The 27978-nt window shown below is 47.1% G+C and overlaps 1 protein-coding gene across 3 annotated transcripts in view; it reads right to left on the bottom strand.

The window, feature by feature from the left end:
* Window positions 1–583: 583 nt before the first annotated feature.
* The window catches only part of MGMT (O-6-methylguanine-DNA methyltransferase), a 291371-nt gene continuing 263976 nt past the window's right edge, over window positions 584–27978 (bottom strand). For all 3 annotated transcript variants that reach the window (XM_007964430.3, XM_073019456.1, XM_007964429.3), the window contains 2 exons: window positions 8979–9118; window positions 584–900 (listed from right to left, as the gene is read on the bottom strand). In XM_007964430.3, the coding sequence (XP_007962621.1) occupies window positions 691–900; window positions 8979–9118 (350 nt within the window). In that variant the 3' untranslated portion in view covers window positions 584–690. The remainder of the gene's footprint in view (window positions 901–8978; window positions 9119–27978) is intronic.

Genomic DNA, 27978 nt, shown 5'->3' with positions numbered 1-27978 from the left:
CTTCAGCTCTCAGAGAGGTGCAAACTCCATCGAACCCGTGTCCAGAGAGCTCTTTGTCTTTCCAAATCTTGGCAAATGGTTATTTTCTACCCACCGGATACAGAGCATAGTGGATGTATCTTGCATTAGCCTTTTTGGCAGGTAGGAAACAAAGCTAGAAAACCTCTGTAAGCATTGACTTCCATGGCCTGTTCCCATTTCCTTCAGTGAGACCTGAGTGTGGGATGCTAGGAACTGTGAGTGGAAAATGTCATCACAGCTGTGGACACAGCTAGGAAGGGAGGCATGGTGGGGATGTGCTGGGGCAGGGCCAGCTTTCTAGTGTGGACGGCCTGGGACAGGCCTTAGCTGGCTGTGGACAGTGGCTGTGGCAGCCGTCTGTGGCCTGACGGTGCCAGACTGTCCCATCCTGGGCTGTGGTCCCAACATGAGCCAGGCCTTCCCCACTCACTTGGCCTGTTTTAATGGACATGAAAAATAGAGCAAGGACAGCGTTAGAGAAGGAAACAAATGTGTGCAGGACTGCGGGCGTCTGAACTCATCCTGCTGGAAAACACAGAAACAGAGAGGGCAGACACGCTTGTTCCCAGGACACTGTCACCTCCTTTAATACAGTGGTGCCTCCACGGCCCATGTCTGATGCAGTGTTACACGTGTGTGTCGCTCAAACATCCATCCTACTGCACACGCTCAGTTTCGGCCAGCAGGCGGGGAGCCCGAGGTAGCCCCCGCTCTCTTGAGCCAGGCTTCTGCCAGACCTGAGCTCCCTCCCAAGCCTGGCTTCCCCGCCTGGTGGCCTTCGTGGACCAGAAGCCATTCCTTCACGGCCAGTCCTCCGGAGTAGTTGCCCACGGCTCCGCTGCTGCAGATCACTCTGTGGCATGGGATGAGGATGGGGACCTGGAAGACAGGGAGGCAGCCACCGTCAGTCAGGCATCTGGACAATGAGGTCTTTGGGGTCAAGGCCAAGGCCCTGATTGACAGGAGTCCTGTGCCCACCAAGCAGAGGCCCGTGCCGGGGGCAGGCTGTTGGCATGGGTGGGTGCCAGCTATGTCTCAGCATGAACTCCCCCTCCCCTGAGGCCCTTGAGTCCCTGGAGGTCTCGGCATGGGCTGGGGGAGGGACGAATGCCCTGAGGTGGTGTGGGGCATCTTCAGAGAATCACTTTATGCCAAGATTTGGGAGGAGAAAACTGAATTTCACCCGGTGAGTAATTTACAACGTTCACTTACAAAACCGAAAACTACAGTTCCAAGTTCTGGTGGTACGTGACGCTCTCAAACGCTCCCCAGACACCACCCAGGCATCACAGGAAACGTCAGAGAAGACCGTACCTGCACAGGCCTCTCCAGCCCATGGCCGGCCAACTGTGGCTGTGGGCCCATGCCGCCCACCACCTGCTTTTGTAAATGAAGCTTTACTGGAACGCAGCCATGCCTTTTTCTCCATACCGGCTGTGGCTGCTTTGCCAAGCCTAACATATTTACTCTCTGGCCCTTGACAGGAGGACTTGGCCAACCCCTGCCTCACGCTGTGCCCAGGAGCGGGATGTGTCTCCCTCTGTAGTCTTGGGGTACCTGCAGGGGTCTGAGAAGCTCCCTGGTCACCCCCACTGGGGGCAGGGCATGCTCAGCTCCTCCACTGGGTCCCAGCAGGGACCCAGACCCAGTACCCCTCCCTGCCCTCAGCCCTCCCACAGGCTGCTGCAGCCTCCCCACTCAGGAGCTTGGGGAGACAGAGCTGTCGTCCAGCCGTTCACCTGAGAGTGATGCTAAGCACACACCTGTCTTAAACTAGCAGAGGGGCTTCAAAAAGCGAGCTTGCATCACAAGGAAAACCACCCCTACCCAACCAAAGAGGAAGCAGCGACGGTCAAAAGGGCTCCACCCAGGGACCCAAGGCAGTCATGCTCTCAAGGTGCCATCTGCACGTTCACCCAAACTCACCCACAGCTCAAGATGCTGCCATCCTCATCCCGCATGTGAGGCCAGGGCTGGCACCACCTTGAAAGGGTGAGGGCATGGCTCCAGAGAGCTCCAAGTTGCAGGCAGTGACTCCCACGTGGCTCCCATGCCTCCAGGGACAGGCCTCTGGGCTGTAGCCTCCTGGGGCCTCCGGCAGTGCCCGACCTGTTATTTCCTAGCCTGGAGCCAGCACGATCCGGATCTATGGCTGACCTAAACTCAGGATGCCCTGTGCTGATAGGGGCTGATCCAGAGTGAGGACCACAACCACGCGGCCATGCACAGGCCCCGGATCCTGCCTACCAACTGCTTCTTTATGGTCAGTCTCACCAGGGGAAGGGAATCCCTGTTCCCTCCAGAGGGGCAGGCGCCTCCTTCAGTGCAGTCCTCAGGGAGACTCTGCCTTGGTCCTTTGGCATTGCCCGAGCTGTGCAGACAGGAGGACCTCCATGGGTCCACTGTCCGGCTGAAGCTCTGAGAGCCACCTGTGGTGGGTGGGGGCAGGTGCTGTGGCCCCTGCCTCTGGTTTCCATGCTGGTGCTGGCCTCCTCCACTCTCACCCCCACAAAGGAGAATGAGTCACTGACCACCGATAAGGGAGGAAGAGGGGTACGCCCAGCTTAGCACCATTAGGGCTCCTGCAGGTGACCTGTCTGCCCCAGGGCTCTGGGCGCCCTGATCTCTTCTGAGATGGTCAGCCCCTGCCCTGGCTGGGGGGCCTGAGCTTAGCCAGAGGGGACAATGATGGTGAGTGTAATTCTTGTGGGAATTACTGGGAAGCCACCATGGCCATGCCACTGGCCCCCCACCCACCCCCTTCAATCTTGCATTTATCCTAATAAAGCTAAAATCTTGAGGTCTGCTATCCATTTCTCAGTTGGCTCAGACAGGTGGAAGACAGGGATATAACATATGGGCATCTCTCTGGTTGTCCCCTTCTGCCTGGGCAGACAGGGATGGCCACACAGCCTGCATGGCCACTGCAGGGGACTCCAGGGGCTCCAGGGCCATGTGCTTAAGCATCCCAACAAGCAGTTACTGTGAACAGCTTCTCCAGAACAGCTTCCCAGGAGCATGTGGGGAAGGAAGTCTTGCACAGATTTCTAAGGCAAGAATCGGCCGGAGAGCCTCCCGGGTAAGAGCCTTCATCCCTAAGTAGCTCATGGTACCTGGGGAACAGGTATACGGGTGGGCAGCCACTAAGGGGCCAGGACATCTCGGCGGATGTGTTGGGGGACATGCCTCATCACCGTGCAAAGCATCACAGTGACTGCTCCGTGAAGAAGGTAAACTGCCAATGAGCATAACCACAGGAGCCAGTGCAGGCTCCAGAGGAAGGGGGAAGGGCACCAAGCTTGCTCTGGAAGGTTCTTGGCTGGCACGACATGTGGAGGGCACATGGGAGATGTCTAGGGACCGCTTACTGCCTGGCCCCCCTTCCTCCTGCATCCTGAGCTGGAGGGCAGCCCACTCATCCCCACAACCCAGATGGCCCAGACACGGATGCTGCAGACCTGGGGCCTCCCCGGGCCCTCACACATGGCTGCCCTGCTCCCAGCGTCCTACCCTGATGAGAAAAAACAGCCATTCCTACAGGATCCCAAGGATGAGGTATGTCCAGGCTACCCCCGTGTATCACTCCGGGTACCCCTGGGTATCACTCCGACTCCACTCTTCTTTTTCTCTCCACGTATCCCCAGCTCAACATAGAGATGATTTCCGCCCATGCCCAGCTTCCCCACACCCCACCCTTCAAAGCCAGTGAACTGGACAAAGCAATCAGTTACTGGTCAGGTGAGCTTTTAGAGGAAGCAGCTGGGGGCGTGGGTCCAGTGTCTCCAAGCTCTATTTCTTGGACACCTCTGCTTCCTAGGGAGGTGATTCCTATCCTTACATCCCCCGAGGCTTTCGGGGCAGGCAGCTTGTGCTACTGCCACACAGGTTTCATCTGCTGGGTGGCCCTCTGTGGGGCCCAGCTACACACATCCCTGAGGGAGGTGGGGGAAGCCCCAGCCCCCCTTGGAAAGGGGGCTTAAAGCCCCGGGGAGCAGGTATGCCTGTGCCTGATGCTGCTGCATCTTCCACCCCAGCTATGGCCCTCATCACCCCCGCCAGGCCCCACTGTCAGCCTCCAGCCGAATGGAGTCTCGTGCCCAAGTTCATAAGGCTGCTAAGTGGCAAAGAAGGGGCTCTAATCACTCTCCTGCATGGCTCCACGCGCCACACTGCTCCTCCCTGACGTGGACTGTTGAGGTGGGACCTTGTGGGATGGCAGCCAGTGCCGGCAGATGACATGGCTGCAAGATGGGGCTCTGGCTTCCTGCACATCACGCAGCTCGTCCTGATTTGACGATGAGTTTGGGTCACCATGGTAACATGCACCAATGACGCAGTCTAAGAGGCTTCTGACGACTATGACATGGGAACACGCAGGTGGCAGAGGGCTGACTGTTTCCAGCGTTGAGTTTAATAGAGTGAGGTGTAGTAACTGCCAAGTTCTGGAACAGCCGAGAACCCGTCTTCTGGAAGGAGTCACAGGAAATCTCCAGGATGGAATATTTACCCTGATGGACGATTTTTATCAAATACAACAGTGCCATTAATGATTGCTGTGAGGGCATTATCAGATAATACAAATTCACCTTTTTGGCTGATAAAGAGGTAGGCATTTAATTCAATCTCGGTTTATAAACATTTAGGCACCAATTCAGTTTTCCTGCCTGAGAGCAGACTTCACAGCAGAGCTTCGGTTTTTCTTCTCTCCCTCTCCATGAGCTATGAAATTATAAAACTGAGTAAAACAAACGCGTCTCCCTCTCCCTCTTCCTATACATCAATGCAGAGGCCAGGACAGACAGCATGGAGTAACAGTGACCCCGACAGCTAGGACCAGTCCTCACCTTAGCATGCTGTGATGGGGAAGAGCTGACTTACCAAATAGGCACTATTTTTACCATTAGAAATAGGAAACGCTGCTTCTGTTTGTGTGAATTTTGGTGGCAGGTTTCAGACTCTTAAAACAATGAAACCTGCTGAAATGTATCGGGGCCCTAAGGACATTTTCAAAGGATCCGTACCCTCTATGTCCTCTCCTTTAAAGCATGTGCTGCATAAAATGTAATTTTTATCAATAACCAAGAAGCTCATAATATCACAGCTGCATTGAAATCTTCATGCTGTGAAATCTAATTCATCCAATACGCGAATCCATCACTTATGCAGCCCCTTTCTCAAATGCTATAAAACTTCCAAACCCATAGATTTGTTTCCAACAAAAATAACATGAAGGGGCCTTTCAATCAATGATGGAATCCCTCTGATTCTGGTACCAGCTGAATATTTTTTCCAACTTCGCCTTTGTTCTTCTGGGCAGCAGCCCACAAGGGAAAGAGCTTGTTTTCACTTGCAGCCTCATCAATACCTAAATCCTGGTGAACAAGTGACACCGAGAAGCTGTAATCAATAGCTCCCTGTGCGTTTTTTTCTTCTGGTCAAATGGTTCAGCTCCACTGACAACCCTGACACTTAGAACATGATGCTAAGTCTTTATCAGCAGCCATCTGGGTGACTGGCAGAACAAGACTCGGGGGGTCATTAACGCTCATGGCAATCTGTGAATAAACTAACTCCTCAGGAATGCATTTGTTTAGAAAAAGGTGGGGAGACTCTCTGTGCAATGTATCGATTGCCTTTGAACTGCATTTAGCAAATTCTGTGTGAGGATGAAGAGGAAGGGTGCTTTGTGGAGGGGGTGGGCTGTAAGGAGCTTTCTACTCAATACACTGGGAAACTGACCATCCTCTCCCGCTGGTTGGGGAGACAGCCTTCCAGGAATGCTGACCAACCACCTTACACTGGCTGGTGAGTCCTTCCTGGAAAATTCTGGAGAAATCAAGCTCCTAGGATAGAGGAAACCCCTGCATGGCAAAAGCCATCCCTTACTCTGGTTGGGGAAGAGAAACTCATGCCGACAGCAAATGCAGTGATATGAACCAGCATGTGCTCCTGTTTATTGCAAGTCACCTAAGGAATTAATGCACAATGAGCTTTATGATGTTTTCTAACATTCCAAGTCCATTTTTCACTCCCCTCCCTTAAATGCACAATCACTCTATTCAGCCTGAATATAAGGGATGTTTTCAATGAGCGAGTCTCAGCGATGCACCGTCTGGGCTGGAGTGGATGTGTGCAGGTGTGCAGGCTTCCGGCTGGGACACGGCTGTCAGCGCCAAAAGGAAACATCCTGAGGACACTGACAGCAGCGATGGCTCACTGCTGGCCAGGGCTCTTCCTCTCTCAAGTCCCTGGGTCACCTTTTCATCCTCCCAGCCCATTCTAATGAGGTTTCTAATGGGAATTTGGGAGCCTGTCAACCTGAATGATAGTAAACTACGTAGCTGAAGGCTTCTTGCAGGAATATCTCTGGCATATCTGTGCTATAATATGAGGCGTCTGTGGGCACCGTAGCCGCGGGTCCTGCTGCAGCCTCCTCCTCAGGTTGAAGGTCACTGCACACGGTGGAGCCCACAGAAAGGCCGTGGGAGGCCACCACCGCCTGGCTGCCCTTGGCATAGGAGGCATGTGGACGCTGAGAAGGGCGAGACTTGGTGCTTGTAGAACCCTCCTGCTTGATGCTGTGCTCACCTCCAGTCTTGGCTTTGCCACGTGACGGGGTGTCGATGTGTGGACTTCACGGACATTAGGGTTTTATACCCCATGTGATACTACTTTATACATTGCAGTGACTGAGGTCATACTGGAACAGAGACACTCATAGAGATTAATAGCAGGAGAAGAGAGTCACGCTGGTTTGCAGAACAATAAATGTCTCGGAATATCGCCACAAGCAGGATTGCTAACCAGCGACGGCATCTTCACTGCAGAGTGAGAAACTGCTGGCGTCACGAAAGGCTGGTGGGGGTGAGTGTTGCCACGCTGCACATGTCAGTCAGTAGAGCTTGACTTTACAGCAAAAGGGAAGCTGCACACACGAGGGAGCGAGCAGAGTCGGCGCCCACCGACGCACCACTCCCATCTTCACATGTGTGCAAGGAGGGAGCAGAATCCACCTCAGCGGGGAGAACACAAGGACTTACTCTCCTCAAAGGGCACAAAGAGTAGACACTGCCTGAAACAGTCACTGCACTGATTCAGGAAGAGACCCCCTAAAACCCCATTCGCATCCACAGTTCTCACGGGCCCTACACGGAGCCACCACACAACGGCATCTGAGCTGCCTTTTCATCAGGTTGAACACCTCAAAACTGACTCACAGCCGGGGAGAAGACAGCGGACTTCCAGAGGGGGACATAGGTTAAGCTTTACTGGGAAATGTCAAAAGCCATCCTCAGAAATTTGATTAGGAAACACCTCCCAACGTGCCGTAAAAATCAGATTCCTACGGCGTGGTGCAGATGTTTTACGACAATGTAGCTGAAGACGCTGCAATTAACGTGCAACAGGTGCAAAAGGAAGGGCCAACTGCACCCACCAGCCACTGTCACCAAAACCGAGCACAGGAAGAGATGGAGGAGTGGGTGATGGTGGCTGTCCCTGTGGTATCTCCCTCCTGGGATATTTGGGATATTTTAATAGGGCAGAAAGCTCACCTAGATTAGGGTGTACATTACGACAATGAAATCCACTGCAAACCTACTGGAGTTGCTTTTTAGGGACTAACAATGCAGTTTTGTGTAAAAGTCTACGTAACTGTCTTCTCCTAGAAACGGAGGCTCTGCCCCCGAGCTGCCGCGGCGGGCAGCAGGAGCAGCAGGCTGTGGTGTGAACTCGCTGGCCTCTCCCGCTGTGAGCAAGGATGGAAACAGTTTTGGAAACCGACAGCAAAGCCACAGCAATTTTTCAAAAAGCGAGGCCTATCTGATTTAGTAATTTCCCATCCCATGATGGAGTGATCATGTCTGTGCTCCCTGATCAGATGGTATGCTTCCATCATGTTAGAAACTTTCAGAGAGCTTTCAGGAGAAGACATTGCCAACGTGACCACACACCCTCACTGGGTGAATATTCCAGGGGCGTTCTCGAGGTTGTGTGGGTTCTCCCAATGGGCCACGCAGATGGGAGCACCCTTCCTGCCCACACAAGCACGCGCCACGTGGCCTTGGCCACGCCCACATGGCATGCTGTGTGTGACTTCCCCCTTCATGCCAGATGGCCTGCAGCCCAGTTGCCAGGCCCGGGTGCTGTGAGATGGGACAGCAAGGGCACCCACGTTGCCCCCAGGCACCACAGGCCATGCTGCCCACCCGTGCTGTGTCCCGGTTGGGCCTTGTCCTCTGGGGAGCACGGCCTGAGGCTGCATAGCCTGGGAGCCTCGAGTTCAGTGAAACCTGACTGCAGACGCGTGGGAAGGATGAGGACACAGAAGGGCTCTGGGGAGGGTGCCATCCCTGGTGAGACAGGAGGTGTGTGTGGTTCAGGTCCCTCGTCCCATGCTGCAAGGCCTCCCGCCTTGTGTGCTCCCATGTGATGCTTTAGCTCTTGAGACCCAGGGAGCCCTGGGCCTCAGGGGAACTGCAGGCCGCAGAGAGATGGGGTTGGATGTGCACCCTTGCTTGGCCATCCTGCTAGGATGCAGGCACCTCACAGGTAGGCCTTTTTGTCTGTTTTGTTAGCTGCTCTACTCCGGGCACCTAGAAGAGTGTGGACCATAAAACTGGTATCCAACACTTCCACCTGCTGAGTGAGCAGGTGGGGCCCCCTCTGCCCGCTTGCCACTCCTCTAGGCTCCCTCCTTTCCTGCTCACTGGGACAACCAGGAGCTCATGCAGTGGAGACGTGCTCCCAGGGTGGGGGAGCTTCCAGGAGTGTGGTGCTGGGGTAGCCTCCTTGCCTCTTCTGGAGGCATCTGGCACAATGGTCCCCATCACAGATGTTGCCCCTTGCCCACCCCAGCAGCACAGCCTGCCTTCTGGGGAAACACGTGGGATCAGATGACACCCTGCCGCCTGCATGCACCTGCCACCCACAGCCATGCCCGCGCCACGAGAACTCACAGGATTGTTTCTCATTGCTCCTCCCACAGCTCGCGCGGCTTTGGGGTTGCCTGCCAGGGCTGCTAATTGCTGGTAAGAAATCACTTCTCCGAATTTCACAACCTTCAGCAGCTTCCATAACACCTGTCTGGTGAACGACTCTGAAAGGAAGAATGCAGAATGATGTTATTTGGACAAATGGCTTCAGCAGCTCTGATATAAATAGCCGCTAGTCCCAAAACAGGAAATGCATCGACACAAATAGAGGTGTTATACTCAATTAAAACACAGCCTCCATGCACCGCTCCGCCACCATGTCACCAGGCAAGGAGACGCAAGCGTGTGGCAGGCCACCACGCAGGCTGGCCCCTTGGAAGGCATCCCTGGAGCTGGCACTGCAGGTTTGCAATTTCTTTCTACCTTCCCTCCAACCCCGTGTTCCACGCGGGGTTGCGTGTGCCACCCTTCTATCGACTGGGCGTGTGTAAGTGAGCGCATGGTTCAATTAATACGCACAGAAGTCCCTGCTGCCCGCCTACTTGGAAATCTTTTGTACTGCTGGTTAATTTCCAACTTCAACTGGGACAAAGAAGGCAAAAGCAGCCACAGGCCAGGCTGCGATATTATGCTGGCTGTCCACATCCAGCTGTGCGCGGGATTCCCCCAGCTACTGCTCGGAGTGCCAACCACCACAGTACGCAGGGGCTGGCGGTGACCTTGGCTACAGGCATCTTTAGTGAATGGGGCTGCAAAAATAAAATGACTTGATTCCCATTTAAATTGAGTAACCACATCCAACTGCATTTGTGCCGCGCCCTGCTGCAGGAATGAGGTGGCGATCGCAGGAGAACATTCTCTCCCTCTGCCTCCAGGTTTCAGAACCGTTACCTGGGAGTGGTGTTGGCAGGAGAGAAACCCGGGCACGTGAAGAAGGCCGGTCTGAATCAGTACCTATTGTCTTTCCAAGTGGGACATGCAGCTCAGGAGCACTGGAGACAGAGCCACGTCCTCCATCGCAGGGGCTCAGCCCTCCAGGGACAGGAGTTTCTCAATAGCGGCAACAAAGGGAAGGCTTCCACGGGCAGGAACGAGGTTCCGAGTGTGTCCACAAGAACACTAATTACACTTGGTGCCAAGCTGGCAAAGTGCGATTTGGTTCTTAAAGGACACACACCCTTACATGTGTGTTAAATAATAAAAATCACTTCTTAACTGAAGGGAACGATAATCACTTCACTGCGAAAAAAAAAATCTGTTTAGTCTTTATTATAACATTAAGCAAATTAAACATCAGCATAATCCAGGTGATACTAGAAAAGGGTCATCAAAGAAATTAACTTTGTTGTTCATTAATTTACATGGATTAGTAGAGGGCAAAAAGATAGCAAATGTGCTCTAGTTTTTTATGATATAATTTCAAACTGTACACCATTTGTGGCAGGAGGGTGACTTTGGGGTTAATCAGACTGATTTGTCCTTTTAATTGCTTTCTATTCAAAGAAAATTCATTAGATAATGTTCTCTTCAAAATTCATGAATCAATTTAACTGAAGAAACCACATTAACAGCTTCGGGTTCATTAGCACATGCAGTTGTATTACCGGCTGATGGCTGGGGGGTTTCCTTGGGCAAATGCACTCTGTTTACTGTCATTTCTTCAGAAAGCGTTTTGAAATCAAACTGTTAATCATTATTATGGTTGCTGTTGTTGTTATGCCTAACTTTTAAAAAAAGCAAAGCAAAGCGAGGTAGCCTGCTGTTGACTTGGAGGAAAAGAGATTTCTGGGACAGCTGTCTTGGAAAAGAAACAATGAAAGCAGCACGTCAATACCGCAAGCAGCAGAGGCCAGTTTCCCGTCTTCCTCGGCAAAACAGAGTTGGTGGTTTTGTTTTCCGTGCTTTCTGTTAGGTGTTCTGGGAGAACGGCCTGGAACTTTACTCAACTTGTAGGAATGAAATGAGGGAGGTGTGCGCAAACCTAACCGGAGTGCAGAGTAGTTCCGAGAAACAATGGCACGGTTCCAAGGGCCTCATCTGAGCGCAAGCCTCGAGTGCTGCTCTGACGAATTGCTGCCAAATTACGGAGCACCTTTCTTTCCAAGTGTAAAAGTGTCATATAATAAAACAATTATATGTCCATAGATGAGCACAGAGTTTATCAAACACGTTCAGCTTCATTGTCAGCTTCTCATGGGAAACCATTTCTTAACTGGTCTGTACCAGGCAACATACGAGGAAGTATAGCTCAAACAATGCAGTATTTAGCAATCAGGCACCTGATTTTACAAATGTATCTGAAAACTCACTTTCACCCTGCAGTGAACAAATGCAGTAATTAGTTGAAGCAGCTCTCAAAGAGCACAGTGCTTCTAACCCCAGCCTATGTGGAATCACATGGCTGAACAACACCTGTTTCTGAAGAGGAGCAACCCTTGCTGTTAAGCATCATTATCTAAAATTGAGTGAAATCCACTCGCAGACATTCACGCATGTGGAAAACAGAAGTTCTTGAGGTTGAGGTGACCACATCAGTCCTCAGTAGCTGGCAAAATCACTTCAGGTGGCCCAAAGGGGCAACCATTAAAACAGCAGCCTTCTGGTCCAGGTGCAGAGGCTCACACCTGTAATCCTAGCACTTTGGGAGGTCAAGGCGGGCGGATCATGAGGTGAGGAGTTCGAGACCATCCGGGCCAAGATGGTGAAACCACATCTCTACTAAAAATAAAAAAATTTAGCTGGGCATGGTGGTGCTCGCTGCAGTCCCAGATACTTGGGAGGCTGGGGCAGAAGAATCACTTGAACTCGGGAGGCAGAGGTTGCAGTGAGCTGAGATCGTGCCACTGCACTCCAGCCTAGGTGACACAGTGAGACTCCATCTCAAAAAACAAAAAACAACGCCCCCCAGCAGCCTTCTTTAGCCATGGGCCTCCCCAGAGAGCAGCCCTGAGACCTGGGGGCTCTATGACGCAGCCTCCGAATGCCACATTCTGGATGTTCCTCTCTCTTGCCCCTCTACTTCCCTTGTTTCCTTCCCAAACTCACACTTGCTCCTGCCTGTCCTGTGGTGCTGGGTACCTTGGGCTGGGCTTCCGTGGCTGGGGTCAAGGGAGAGGACCTGCTTCTTGGAGTCTCTGCATCTGAAGGACATGGCTATTTTCATTTCGGCTTGGACGGCTATTTAAATGTGTGCACCGGGAGGCTGAGGCAGGAGAATGGCAATAACCTGGGAGGTGGAGCTTGCAGTGAGCCGAGATTGTGCCACTGCACTCCAGCCTGGGGGACAGAGCAAGACTCTGTCTCCAAAAAAAAAAAAAAAAAAAAAAGTGTGCACCCGTAACTGCCTCACCCAGAGAAGACTATTTTCTAAACTCTGCCTGCATTGTGCATCCTCCGCCAAGGGTCTGGGTGCCCTTTTCTGATGCTGGTCACGGGAGAAATCGTTGTGTTTCACAGACACTGGGTTTTTACGCAAGGTGTTTTCATGCACGCCATGGAGTGGAGCTCAAGGCTCTGAGCAGGCCTGACACCTGAACCTGGACCAACTCAGTCAAACCTAGCTCCAATAAGGAAGACAGCACACACCGGAGCATGGCAGGAGGACACAGACAGGGACCAGCCTGAGTCTGCCACTGTTGAGCTCAGACACATCACTTCCTTATCCTGGGCATCCATCTCTCCTCTGTGATAATCTGCTAAGAGCCACCTCAGCAAACACGCCTGTGTATCCACTGCACACAGCCAGGCTCAGAGCACAGTCAACAGCAGGGCTGGCCAGGCAGCTGGCCTTCTCTGAGATCAGGGCTCAGACAAGCACTGAGGGTCTCTTCCCTGGGAGGCAGATCATTATGCTTCCAAGTTCTTGAGGAGGAGTCTCCTTCCCCTCTACCATCACGGCTCCCTGGGTGGTGACCTGTTAAGGTCCATGTGGTTTCCTGGGGGGAAGGGGTGTCCTTCAGCAGTCCAGGTTTTGGGACTTTTCCTTAGCCAGGCTGCAGCTAGCAGGGGCACACCCAGGCCCAGACACACAGGTGCTACCTGGGGGCCTGTGTCTGGGGAGCATCTCAGTAGCTGTGCTGTGGCCATGGCCAACAAAGAACAACAGAGAGCAAGAAAGAGCAGGGCCCCAGCTCCTGCAGGACGTCCCTGTGTAGCAGGCACTGGCCTGGAAGGGGGATCCTCAGGAGCTGGTGTCCCTGGCACAAGTCACAGCTATTTGACCTAATGCTGCCTGGCCATCAAAAGCAGCCAGAATAAACTAACCTGAACCACTAAGATGGAGGGAAAGGGGGATTCTGGTTCCAGGTAAAATGAAGTAAGCACTCCATACTCATTTCTTCTACTGAATGTCTTTATAAAACCTGGACAGAAGGCACAGAGCAGCTATGTGAGGGCTGGGAAGAGTCAGTAGTAGTAGGCAGCCTTGGAAAGAAGATAAGAATTTCAAGTATCATGGAAAAGATGAATGGGCTTCCTGGGTTATCCCTCTGTTGTCCTCAGCCCAATCTTACTACAGCCTGAGCCCTGGAGGCAGAGCCTGGCACAGCTGGGGAGCCTCCTAGGGGTTCTAATCCATTTTGAAGAAGGAAGAGCATCTCCTACTGCTATGGTTTCAATGTGTTCCTGTGTTGGAAACAACTGCCACCATGACAGTGTAGAGGTGATGAGGTCATGACGGCCCCTCCCTCAGGAATGGATGAATTCTGCTACTGCTGGAATTGGTTATCAAGGGACTTTGGCCCTTTTTTTTCCTGTCTTGCATGCTTGCTTGCCGTGGGATGCCTTCCACCACGGATGGCCCTCAGCAGATGCTGGCATCATGCTCTCGGACTTCTCAGCCTCCAGAACTATGAGCCCAATAAATTCCTATTCTTTATCAGTTACCCAGACAGCAGTGTTGTTATAGCAGAAGAAAATGGGCTGAGACAACTATGTTCAGGGCAAGTGAGGAATCATCCCTTATCTGAGCCCTTGAACCTCAGCTTCTCCCTAAGCAATCCTGTGGTGTGGGTGACAACAGGGGTCACAGGAGCCCAAACCAGTGAGGGGGAGATGGTCCCTTTCTGATGGGAAGAGGTTTGCTCCCCCTAAGAGGTGGGCGAAATGTCTTTGCTTTTTACCTCTGTCTTCCTGATGCTTGGACCCAGATTGAGGTTTAGTAATAGGAAGAGTTTAGCAGAGTGGGGTAAAGCCCTAGCTGTCTGTCCAGGGGACTTAAGAGGGAGCCCTGAGAACTAAAAAGCGCCAAGAAGATTGTGGAGGAAAAGGAGTTCATGGAAGCAAACCAAAAAGTTGTTGATAAATTTCTGGATTCACCTGTTCAGGTGAGCAGTCTATTTCCCCACCTGTGCACATGTGGATCTGACCCTAAGCCACAGACTTTGAGAACTGATGTAAGAATTAGGCACTGCCAGTTCCCAAACTGGCTGGTGAGTGATGCACAAAAGGACTGATCTTAAGAGGACTACAAAGCGTTTGAAAATTGAACAAATATTGAAGGCTGGTCAGAACTTATGAACTAACTAAATCCAACCAGGTTGACTGCCTCCTAAAACAAAAATATCAACATCATCTCTAGGATTTATATAAAACCCAGAGTCTTATAATATTCAAAATGACCAGGATACAATCCAAAATTACCAAGCATGCAAATAATCAGAAAAATAAACTCACCAGGGAGAAGATAATCAACGCATGCCAAGGCTGAGATGACCCAAAAGTTGAAATCATCTGACAAAAAGTTTAAGGGAGCTGTTATAAAAACGCTGCAAGGGAAGACACTCTTCAAACAAATGAAAAAACACAAATAGAAGCTATCAAGAATAATAAAGTAGAAAATTTAGTATTGAAAAATACAATAACCAAAATTAAAAACTGTACTGCATAGGATCGATAGTAGAATGGAGATGCTGAGAAAAGAGTCAATAAAACTGAAGCCAAGTTAACAAAAAAATCATCCAAACAACAGAAATCAAAGTATTTAAAATAGACAAAAAGAGAACATGTGAGACAAAGTCAACAGATCTATTTATGTCACTGGAATTACAGAAAAAGAGGAAAAAGAGTGTAGTACAGGGAAAAATTCAAAGAAATAATACCTAAAATTTTGTCAAATTTGGCAAAAGATACACAACTGTAGATTTAAGAAGTCCAGAAACTTGCAAACAGGACACACTCAAAGAAATTCATTCCCAGATAAATCATGATCAAACTGTTGAAAGCTTCAGAGAAAGTCTTGAAAGCCGCTAGAGACAAACAATGCATCATGTACAAGGATCCAGTCATTTGAATGACTGCGGAATTCTCATCAGAAACTACTGAGTCCAGAGGAAGTAAAACGGCACTCTTGAAGTGCTGAAAGGAATTAAAAAACCTGTCAACTCAGGATTCTATATCCGATGTTTAAGAATCCTTCAGGAATGAAGTTAAAGACATTTTCTGATAAAAAGGAAAATCTAAGGTAATTCATTGCCAGTAGATCTCATCTTTAGAATGGCTAAAGGAAATTCTTTAGAAAAAAGGGAAATGACGGTTATAGTTATCCATATACTTACTCTAGAGAAGCTTGGAACATCAGGAATGCAGGCAGAGTAAGAAAAATGTAAGTATATGGAAAACTATTATAGGCTCTTTTCCTCAAGTTTTTCAAGATATGTTTATTAGCCAAAAGCAAAGCAAAAATTATGACATGTGAGATGAGATTTTCAATTTATGTAAACATAATGCATGACACTATAACGTAATGGGAGAGTTAAAAGGATCTATATGGTCATAAGATTTCTACATTCCACTTAAAAAAGTAAAATAGTGATTCTAATTAGACTGTGAAAGTATTATAATCCCTAGAAGAGTCACTGGAAAAACTATATGAAGAGATATAGTAAAAAACACAACAAATAAAACAAAATACTAAAACCAGTTAAAAATAGCCCAACAGAAGGAAGAAAGAAAAAGGAAAAAAAAAGACGGAACAAACAATAAAATGTTAGACTTAAATTCAAACATTAATAATTACACTAAATGTAAATGATCTAACCACACCAAGGAAAAGATAGAGACTATCACAATAGATTTTTAAAAACATGCCCAAGAAAATGTTGTCATAAGGAATTCACTTCAAATGATACCTGTAGGTAGGTAAAAAGAAAATGGATAGAAAAGGGTATACCATGCAAACACAAATGTAAAAAAAAGTTAATACAAGACAAAGTAGACTTAAGAGCAAAGAAAATTCCCAGAGGGTAAGAAGGATTATTACACAGTGGGAGGGTCAATTCACAAAAGCAATATATCAATTTTAAATGTATATGTGTCTAACAACAGATTTCAAAACTCACAACAAAATTCAAGGAAAATTAGACCAATCTAGAATTATATGTGGAGACCTAAACACTTCTTTCTCAATAATCAATAGAACTAGGTGACAGAAAATCAGCAAAGATATACAAGTAAAAAACACTATCAACCGACTGGATCTAATGGATATTTACAGAACACTCCACTCTAACAGTAGAATCTATACTCTTTTCAAGTGTACATAAAACATTGACCAAGATAGGTCATATTCTGGGCCATAAACCCTAACACATGCAAAATGACTGCAATCATACAAGTTACATCCTCTGATCATAATGGAATTAGACTAGAAATCAACAAAAACCACAACAGAAAATTCTCCAAACATTTGAACAGTAAACGTATCATTTTTAAATAATCAATAGGTCAAAGAGAAAGTCTGAAGGAAAATTAAAAGAATATACTGAACAGAATGAAACTGAAAATAAAGCATATGAAATTTTATGGGACAAAGCTAAACCAATATTTTGAGGAAAATTTATAGTATTGAGTGTCTATATTAAAAAAGAAAGGTCTCAATAATCTAAATTTCCAACTTAAGAAACCAGAAAAAGAAGAGAAAAATAAACTCAAAACAACCAAAAAGGAAATAATAAAGGCAAAGGCGAAAATCAATAAAATTGAAAACGGATAAATGATAGAGTAAAATCTGTGAAATTAAAAATGAGTTCCCTGAAATGATCAATAAAATTTATAAATCTCTAAAAGACTGACAGAAAAGAAGAAACAAACAATCAGTATTGGGAATAAAAGAGAAGATATTGCCACAGATCCCACAGATATTAAAGAGATAATAAAGTATTCCCACAAATAACTGTGTACTAAAATCCAACAACTGTGATAGACCAAATTATCAAAAACTACAAACTACCAAAACTCATCCAAGATGAAACTGAATACTCCTATAACTATTAAAGAAGTTCAATTCATAGCTTACAATCGTCTGAAAAAGAAACCTCTAGGGCCAAGATGATTTTACCAGTGAATTCTAGAATATGTTTTAAAAATAAGATTGATTTGACGTAATTTTTTTCCAGAGAAAGGAACAGTTTCTTAAGTGTTTTATGAGACCAGCACTACTCCACCATCAAAACCAGAAAAAGTCACAAACCAGAAGAGTACAGTTCAGTATTTCTTACAAAGACAGGGTAAAAACCCTCAATAAAATATTGGCAAATCAAATCCAGCAATACATAAACAGAACAAGACATCAAAATGAAGCGGGGTTTATCCCAGGAAAGCAAGGCTGATTCAATATTTGAAAGTAAATCTACATTATAAAACTACAGTAATCAAGACAGGGTGGCATTGGTAAAAGAACAGACACATAGGTCAATGAAACAGGCACACACAGATATACAATCATTCCTTGGTATCCGTTGGGTATTGGTTCCAGGACCCTTCTAGAATACCAAAATCCATGGATGCTCAAGTCCCTGATACAAAATGGCATAGTATTTGCATATAATCCGTGCATATCCTCCTCTAGACTTTAAATCATCTCTAGATTACTTAAGATATCTAGAACAACGTAAATGCTATGTAAATAGCTGTTATACTGTATTGTTGAGAGAATAATGACAAGGGGAAAAAGTCTGTACACTTTCAGTAAATATGCAACTGTTCTGTCCTTGTTGATGAACATTTTTTATCTGCAGTTGGTTGAATACATGGATGTGGAACGCATAAATACAAGGGCCAAATGTAGACTTTGACAAAGATCTTTGACAAAAAAAGCAAAAGCAATTCAATAGAGAAAGGATAGTCTTTTAAACAAATAGCCCTGTAACAATTAGACACCACATGAAAAAGAAGTGAATCTAGATACAGACTTTATACCTTTCTCAAAAATGAACTCAAAATGGATCATGGACCTAAATCTAAAAGGGAAAATCATAAACTTTCAGAAGATAACACAGGATAAAATCTAAGCAACCTTAGATTTGGAGAAGAGTTTTTAGATACAACATGATTCATGAAAGAAAAAATGAATAACCTGGACTTCATTACAATTAAAAACTTCTTTACTGCAAAAGATGCTGAGACTCTGAAAATGACAGACAGACTGGGAGAAAATATATGTAAGACACATATCTGAAAAAAGGCTTGCATCCAAAATATATTATAAAAAGACTCTTAAAATTCAACAATAAAAAAGTCAAAAAACCCAATTAAAAAATGGGCAAGTCTTAACAGACCCTTCACCAAAGAATATATACAGGTGACAAATAAGCACAAGGAAAGATACTTAACATAATTTCGTCTTTAGGAACTGCAAACTAAAACAATGAGTACGACTACCATGGCTTTTAGAATGGCTAAAATCCAAACACTGACAGTACCAAAAACTGCTGGCAAGGATGTGGAACAAAAAGGATAATTAATCTTTGCTGATGGGAATGGAAAATGGTACAGCCACTTTGGAAGACTGTTTTGCAATTTCTTTCAAAGCCGGAGTCTTACCACGCGATCCGGCAATTGCACACCTAGGTATTTACTCAACTGATTTGAAAACTGACATCCTCACAAAAACCTGCCTCTGGGAAAGTTTATAGCAGCTTTACTCACACTGCCAAAAGTTGTAAGCAACCAAAATGTCGTTCAATAGGTGAATGGATAAACAACTATGGTACATCCATACAATGGAATATTATTCAGTGAAAAAAAATGAGCTATGAAGCCACAAGAAGACACAGAGAAAGCTAAATGCATATTGCTAAGCAAAGAAAGCCAGTCTGAAAAGGCTACATATTGTATGATTTCAACTAGATGACATTCTGGCAGAAGCAAAACTATAGAGATAGAAAAAAGATAAGTGGTTGCCAGGGGCACTTGCAGAAGGAGCAGGGGACTGAATAGGTGAAGCACAGGGGCATTTTTAGGGTGTAAAATTATTTTGTATGTTATTGTAATGGTGAAAACATGATATCATACAGCTATCAAAGGCCATAGAACCTTACAGCACAAAGAGTGAATCTAAGCAATGTATGCAAATTAACAACAAAATATTTAGGAGATCAGGGGATCCTGGGAAGAAACACAGACTGTGACAAGAGAATCTGACTGTATTATAAACTTAGAAAACATCCGCACCGAATGGGGGAGGAGAGCTGATTTTTCCAAAAGTAACTTGAAAATGAGTGGAGTCTAAAAGACTAAAGGCAAAAGGAACTGCACATAAATACTCTAGTTGATAAACTTGTTTCCCGTAAGCATAGATGTTAAACTCTCTGATACTATTCTATATGTATACTGGACTTGAATAATTAAGTAAATGGATGGCAGAAAGTGTGAGCCAGGTTTCTCATTGTGAGTGGGAGTTTACAGATAAGTAAGGAGAGGAGGCTAGAAGAATCCATGTGATAATGGATTAGAGTTGTAGATACCAGTAGGAACTAATGTTTAGCTTAATATAGACACAGACAATTGCATATAGAAATCTTTACTCTATATATATCTCCATGGGTTAGTACACACAAAGCTACTTCTGTGGTCTGTCAACTGAGAAGACTTAGAAACACCACCACCCCCACAGCAAGGAGCAAACCTAATGCCCAGTCTATGGTTTCTCACGCATTTCATAATAAAAGACACCAGACTCTTCCAAGAACTGGCCTTTTCCTCCCTAGGACTGGGACAGGAAATGCACAAGTTGAGCCTGGAGAAACTTGCAGTATCAGAAAGTCAGGACACACTCCAAAACAAAATGAAGCAAAAGAACAAAGACAAACATTCCAGACAAACCACAATGAGGAGAGTACGACAAAGGGACGCAGGAGCAAACTACACATCTCCCAAATGGCGAAAACCAGAATAATCTGAGCAACAAAATAAAGTAGTATTGGAAGACAACCCAAAATATCAATATCCCTGAGTCCATACTAATATAAATAAATGACTGAATACAGAAATGGGTGAGGGAGAAGGAAATCTCCCATGCATTCCCAGTAACTTATGTAGATACTCTCTCTTCAAGGAGCATAACTCCCCATTCCTAAGTGTGTTCAGTATAGCGACTTCTTCAGGACAAGTGTAGTATGCAGGGGAAGGGGGGAAGAGTAACTTTATCATGGAGTCACCTGACAAACACCACTACCCACCCAGGTAATCAAGGCTGACATCAACACTGATAAATAACACTGACAGCATGAGTCCTTGATATGATCTGAGGAAAATGACAGCTTACCTATGTGGTTTTTCTCCTCACACACTATAACCCCAGTCAAATCATGAGAAAAGTATAAAATATTACAAGAGGAACATTCTGTAAAATAGTTAATCAGTACTGCTTAACACTGTCTAGGCCATCTATAACTAAGGACCCGTCACAGCCAAGAGGGGTCAAAGGAGCTAGGATGACTAGATGTAATGCAGTATTCTAGGTAGGCTCCTGGAATGGAAGAAAGGCACTAGGTAAAAACTAAGAAAACTTCAAGAACATATGGACATTAGTTAATATTCAGGTACCAACACTGGTTCATGAATCATAACACATGTACCACACTAATGTAGGATGTCAAGTGTAAACGTCATCATCATAAGAATTAAAGGTATAATGTGGGAAAACAGGTGTGGAGTATCAGAGAACTCTACTAATTTTTCAACTTTTCTGTAAATCTGAAACTATTCTAAAAACAAAGGCTATTAAAAATGAACATCATCATATTAATATTCTAGAAAAACACATAATCTACCATCAAGGCCAAAAAATATTTAATAACAATTCAACATTCATTCATGATAAAAGCTCTCAGCAACCTAAGAATAGAAGGTAATGTCTTCAATCTGACAACTGTACCCGCAAAAAACCCACAGCTAACATCACATTTAACTACGCAAGAAAAGCAAGGTGAGGAAATAGAAGACAATTTTTTTAGAAAAGAAGAAATAAACTCTCCCTATTTGCAGACAACATAATCGTCTATGGGAAAATACCCAGGAAACAATAGAAAGGTCTTAAAACTAGTAAGTGAGTTTAGCAAAGTCACTAGATACAAGCTTGCTACATAAAAACCAATCACTTTTCTATCTACCACTGATAATACCTCCAACCAAAATAAAACACTTAGATGTAAATCTAACCTCTGTATATAGGCTCTGTTTGTTGAAAATTACAAAATGCTGAAAAAGTAATCACAAGAATGTCTGAATAACTGCGGAGACACATCATGTTCATGGAAATCTCAATATCATAAAATTTTAATTCTAAAAACTGATCTATAGATTTATTATCATTCCAATCAAAAACCCTAAGAGAATTTTCTGCAGATGGACATGTGGACTATAAAATTTAGATGAAAGGGCAAAGGATTGAGACTAGCCAACATATTTTACAAGAGACAAAAAAGGTTAGAGAAATCACACTGACAGGTTTCAAGACTTCCTATACATAATAATAATTATGTATTTGCAAAGGGATAAATACTCAGATTGTTGGAGTATTGATGGAGTTACTGGATGGAGTTAACGGAATAGAAGAGAGATTTCCAAAACAGATCTACTGAAGTACAACTAAATGTTTACTGACAAAGATGCAAACGGATTTCAATGAAGAAAGCAGATTATTTTCAAAAAGTGGTGCTGGAAAATTGGATATCCATAGGCAAATAGCGAAACTTGATGTAAATCTCATGTCTTACTTAAACAAATTAACTCAAAATATATCATAGATTTAAATGTAAAACATTAAACTAAAAAAAGAAAATACATGACGAATCTTCATGACCGGGGATTAGGCAAACAGTTGTTAGATATGTCCTCCAAATCATGACAAAAAAAAAAAAGAGAGGGCTAAATTGAACTTCATTAAAAAGGGAAAAAAATTGGTTTGTGAAAAAGGTTGGTCTATGAAAGGCAGGGTTTTGTTTTTTGTTTGTTTGTTTTTTTTTTTTTTTTGAGACGGAATCTTGCTCTGTCACCCAGCCTGCAGCAAAGTGGTGCAAACTTGGCTCACTGCAAGCCCGCCTCCCGGGTTCATGCCATTCTCCTGCCTCAGCCTCCTGAGTAGCTAGGACGACAGGCGCCTGCCACCACACTCAGCTAATTTTTTTTCTGTATTTTTTTTTTTTTTTTAGTAAAGATGGGTTTTCACCGTGTTAGCCAGGATGGTCTCGATCTCCTGACCTCGTGATCCACCCGCTTTGGCCTCCCAAAGTGCTGGGATTACAGGTGTGAGCCACCGCGCTTGGCCAGAAGTCAGTGTTAAGAGAATAAAAGACTAGCTACTACTAGCTAGGAGAAAGTATTTGGAAATAAGAAATCCAACAAGAGTCCTATCGTATCCAGAATATATAAAGAATTTTCCAAACTCAACAGGTCCAAACTGAAACTCAACAAACCACCTAACTTAAAAAAAAAGGCAAAAGACTTGAATTGACACTTCCCCAAAGAGGATATAAGGAGGGGTCAATAACCACATGAGAAGATGTCCAACATAACTGGCCATCAGGGAAACACAAATGAAAACAATGAGATACCATGACATATCTATTAGAATGGCCAAAATAAAAAACAGATCAATGGAAATATATCCACACGGTAGCGTACACTCAGCAAGAAAAAGGAATAAACTGTAGATACATGCAACAACTTGGATGAATCTCAAAGGCATTAACCTGAGTGAAAAAAGCCAGGCTCCAAAGGTTAAAGACTGTCTGATTCCATTTATATGACATCATCAAAAACACAAAGCTACGGTGATGCAGGACACGTCGCAGTTGCAGAGAGCTGGAATGGGGGTGGGGAGAGGCCCTGGCTGCCAAGGGGCAGTGTGGGGGTGTCTGGGTGGTGGAACTCCTCTGCACCCCGATTTTGGGGGTGGTAACAGAAACACACACACACGTTAACATTCATGGGACTGTATACTCCACAAAAAGCCAATTTTACTACATGTTAATTTAAAAAATAAATTAACAAAAAGATGAGGGAAAACACATTTCCAAGTTACCTTCTCTTTAATCAAAGGGAGTTTTCTCCCCAAAGTTCAAGACACTAGAGACCAGTATTTCCTACTTAAAAGGGAATCTAGGTCACATTTTCTGCGAAATCTTTCCCTCAGTGAGGCCCCACCGCCTGCCATGCTCTCACGGAAGGTTGTCACCGTGGAGGGCTCCTCCACCAGACTCACGGGGGACCAGGCACCTGCCTCCGGGGGCTCCATCCCAACACTTAGCACCATGGGTGACCCAGAGTAGACATCCAGTAAGTGCCTACTGGGTGAAGCAAGGTGGGTGGTGTCATCGTGGAGCCTGGGGACCATCCTTTCCTGGGAGGCTGGAAGACAGTGAAGGGCAGCATCTTCTGTAAACACAACCAGGGCCTATAGACCCCCACCTGGCATCTGCTTCAACCTGACCAAGAGAAACCTGATACACCGCGTGCACACGGCTGGCAATGTGGCGGGCCAGGAGCTCCTGCAGTCTGTGGTCCCTGTGGAGGTGCACACTGAGAGTGAGCGGGAAGAGGTGCCTGCAGCCCCAGCGGCTGGCTCTCCGTGGCATGCAGGAAGGCCATGGGGCCTGTTTGACCCAGGCCTCTGCATGCAGCCTTTGCCAGGCCTGTGAGGGCTCAGGCTCAGGCTCAGGTCAGGCACTGGGTTCACAACAGGGGGAAGGTGCTGCCAGCTGCTTTAGTACGGTCCCTGGAGGAGGCGTGCCCAGCTTCACGGTGCTTGGCCAGCCAGAGGTGGGTGACCTGCAGGAGCAGCCCCTGACAGCCGGCTTGTGGCTTGCTCACTCCGGAGGCAGGGACACGATATCACACACTTCCCATGGGGCTGGGCTATCAGGTTAGTTTGGATGTGCTCTGCACACCATGGAGCTCATAGCCAGCTTGTGCACAGCTGCCCAGGCACGGAGGTGGCCTGGCACACACCTACACCCACCCCATCCAATGCCTTGCTTAGAAGACTCAGCAAGCTGGGCGCGGTGGCTCAAGCCTGTAATCCCAGCACTTTGGGAGGCCAAGATGGGTGGATCACAAGGTCAGGAGATCGAGACCATCCTGGCTAACACGGTGAAACCCCGTCTCTACTAAAAAATACAAAAACTAGCCGGGCGAGATGGCGGGCGCCTGCAGTCCCAGCTACTCGGGAGGCTGAGGCAGGAGAATGGCGTGAACCTGGGAGGCAGAGCTTGCAGTGAGCTGAGATCCGGCCACTGCACTCCAGCCTGGGCGACAGAGCGACACTCCGTCTCAAAAAAAGAAAAGGACTCAGCAGTGATGTTCTCTGTGCTTGCCAGGAGCCAGACTGAGTCCCAGCACTCACTGTCCCCTAAGCAAGACACCCCTGGGCCTGGACAACCTGGCCTCTAGGAGGACAGGACACCACCACTGCCTGGTATTTGGAATGTCTTTGGGATAAGCTTTCAAACATGTGCTTGAGGCTGAACAAGCACAGGCTTTCCTCTCCCACCCAGCCAGATGCTGTTTTATTCATCATAGAAGCAGACGCTCTCCTCATCTGTCCTCACCAGGTCATCCCATCCTGACCAGGCATGGCCAACGTGAGCGCTGACGGGCCTCCACAAACAAAAACCAATACACCGAAGATGGCCCTCCAAAGCTCCAGAGTCAAACCCACCTGCCCTGGCTGCTTCCACCATTAGAATGACCATCTGCAGCCAGTCTGGGCACAATCTCTTCTTTCCATATGCTTTACACACTATTATATATATGCATATGACACAGCAGCTATGGACTACAATGTGGTTTACGTGAAAACAGCAGCATTTATTTCAGCATGTCGGTTGTGACCCCCATGACCCCACAGGGAACAAGGAAGAAGCTAACATGGAAGAAGACGGTCGCCCCAAAGGTCCAGGAATGTGCCCAAGTCACACTACGTGAATTAAATGCATGCACTTGCGCTTGAGGGTGCCAGACTGGGGCGTGGAGGAAGTGAGTGTGCGGACAATGGGCAGGGACAGACTGAGGTGGTGACACAGACACTTGTCAGAACTGTTGGCCGGTGAGGCCACGATGCCACCAACCAACGCACTGACGCACCTCTGTCCACTGACAGCTGCTGCATGCAACTGGGTCGGCCAACCGAGGGCCACAGAGGACGCCTCTGACTCTCGAAAACGGACGCGTGACAGCATCTGTGGATGAATGAAGCCCCAAGTCAACATGGGTTTCCAACATGCTATGGGATATACTGCAAAAAATGGTGGCGTTCGCCGGCAAGCACCAGTGGAAACCCCGAGGGAGGTGATGGCGAATGAGGTGCCAGAGTGGAAGTGACAGGCGGGCCTGGGTCTTGGATGGGTAGCAGTTTGCTGGGTAGAGATAAAGTGGGTATTCCAGATAGATCAGGAACAACCCACCCTGCTCCACCCAACAGCCCACCATGTACCAGACACAGAGTGGCCAAGGGGAAATGAGGGAAGGCAGTGATTAGGCGGAGGTTGCAGTGAGCCGAGATCGTGTCACTGCACTCAAGCCTGGGTGACAGAGCGAGACTCCGTCTCAAAAAAAAAAAAAAATTCTCAGGTTTAATTTCCAAGATGGCAAATGTGTACAATATAGCCCTTATCATCAAAAACTCTTTGGGGTCCTCAGTCATCTTAAAGGGGGGTCCAGAGGAATCGAAGGTCTGAAGGGTTAAGCCCACTCTGAGCCCGCCCGGGCCTGGCAGGGCTCTGTGTCACATAGAGGAATGCCCCGGCAGGCCCTGTCTAGTCCTGGGCACACCAGAACACAACCTCAGAGCTCAGCTGGAGGCCAGATTACGCTACCAGCCCTCGGAAATGGACCTTCCTCCCGGCTGAAGTGTGGGGCGCCTGGTGACAGTCTCACCTAGGAGGCTCGCTCCTGGAGGGGGGGCACCACATCCTTGAAGCTCCCCCAGAGGCGTATTTATACTCACTTTCCCAATACTTAGAGCCTCCTAAACTTATTTAACAAAAGAATTATGCCTAAGACTTTAAGCACAAACTTAAGGAAGCCTACAGAGAAATGATTAAACTGTGACTGTCCTGGTATGAATGTGAATAATTATACATTAACACCCTTTACCATTCAAATAATTGTCATTCAGCTCAAAGCTGAATAACTGACTTCTGAATAGGTGCTAATGGTTTCTGAACAATAGTAGAAATAGACTCATACTGTGCAAAAAAAAAAAAAAAAAAAAATTAGAGGAGGGCAGGGCAAGCAGGACAGCAAGTGCTTGAGCACATGGACCTCAGGGCAGCCAAGGTATCACTAGGTTAATTATAGAAGGGAGGGAAATCAAGTCTGAGGAATTCTGCGAATTTCATTTGTCATCCTCACGCCTGCAGACCTCGTGCCTGCTCTGCTGTCTTTGGAGCACTGGCTTTCTCTGCCTTCCCTTAGAAACATGCCAGACCTTGCAGACACAGGACGCTGTGATTCCTCCCCAGCCTCCTCTGCAGTAGGATGAACATGCTCACCTCACACAATCCCAGACTCACAGGGCACAACCTTGTTACCGAACAACATTCAAGTAGAAAATCTGATTCCAGATGACACATTATCAACGTGTGCGAAACAATAATGTCCTTCGTCTTGCCCAGAGTCAGCAGGGCTGGCATCAGTTCACGACTTCCCTTTGTTGGTTTCACTGCAGCTGGTAGTGAGTTTCACGCCATTTCACGCTTAATACGCCAATGGTTGCTAAAAATGTGTGGAGCTGCCCAAAGAACCTACGTATGCAGGCTGCCCCTCTCAGCCAGTGGAGGAACTCCCATTCGCTCATCAGAAACATCTAGAAGTTTCTTGCTGGTGTTCAGGAGGGAGGACAAGTCATGCTGGCTTTACCAGTAGACACTTCAGGCTGCTCCTGCAAGGCTAAAAATAAGCTGCTTCCCAAACTGGGGCAGTGCCCCTTCCACCCCACTGCCCACACCCAGCAGACACCTCACATCAATGCCATCTGTGTTTCAGGGAATGCTGACAAATCTAAGGGGGCGGGTGGGTCTGACTGCTCCCCACCCAGGTGGCTCCTTGAGCTGGTCTGAAGCAGCCCTGAGTTCTGTTCAATAATTTTCCGTTGATCATCATGCTGCTGCCGCCATTGGTTAACTTTTGAAGACCAACCCAACAGAAAGGAGCTGGGCCTTAAATTTCTTAATGAATTATTCTTTACCACAGGACACGGATTATGCCATGGAGCAGGCATATCATTACTGACAGAGCTGTCAGAAGGACGGGCAAAAGGAAACTGGCAAGCTTTAATTTCTCTGCAGAGAAATGAGCAGCTCTTTGGGGATTAATCTCAGTATCAACATTGAGCCTCTGCCTCGGGGCAGCTGAGGAATTCAAAAGGAGCTGTGCCTGGATTTGGAGTGATGGAATCTGGCTCCAATTGCACAGCTGACTCTGGTTGCTCACCTATTCAAATGAGGACGAGGCGTGCAGGTGAGGCTGGCAGCTCGGCAGGACAGGGATGTGCAGGTGCCAGCAGGGCAGTGGGACAGGGAGGCCAAGGTGCTTGCAAAGTCATTGAGGGCAGAGAGGCCAGGCTAGCAGGACATTGTGACCTGCTGCTCTCCTGGCTGGGACCGGGATGCAAAGGTGCCTTCCGTGTGCAGTGGGTAACGCCATCGGACAGAGCCCTTGGGTCCCTTTGGTTTTTCACATGAGGTACCAAGTTTGTCCCCTGAAGAGTCCGTGCTCATCCTGTAACAGAGGATGAGTTCAGAGG

This window comes from Chlorocebus sabaeus, chromosome 9, assembly GCF_047675955.1.
Source record: "Chlorocebus sabaeus isolate Y175 chromosome 9, mChlSab1.0.hap1, whole genome shotgun sequence".
Taxonomy (NCBI): Eukaryota; Metazoa; Chordata; class Mammalia; order Primates; family Cercopithecidae; genus Chlorocebus; species Chlorocebus sabaeus.
This window is presented reverse-complemented; position numbering and strand designations above follow the sequence as displayed.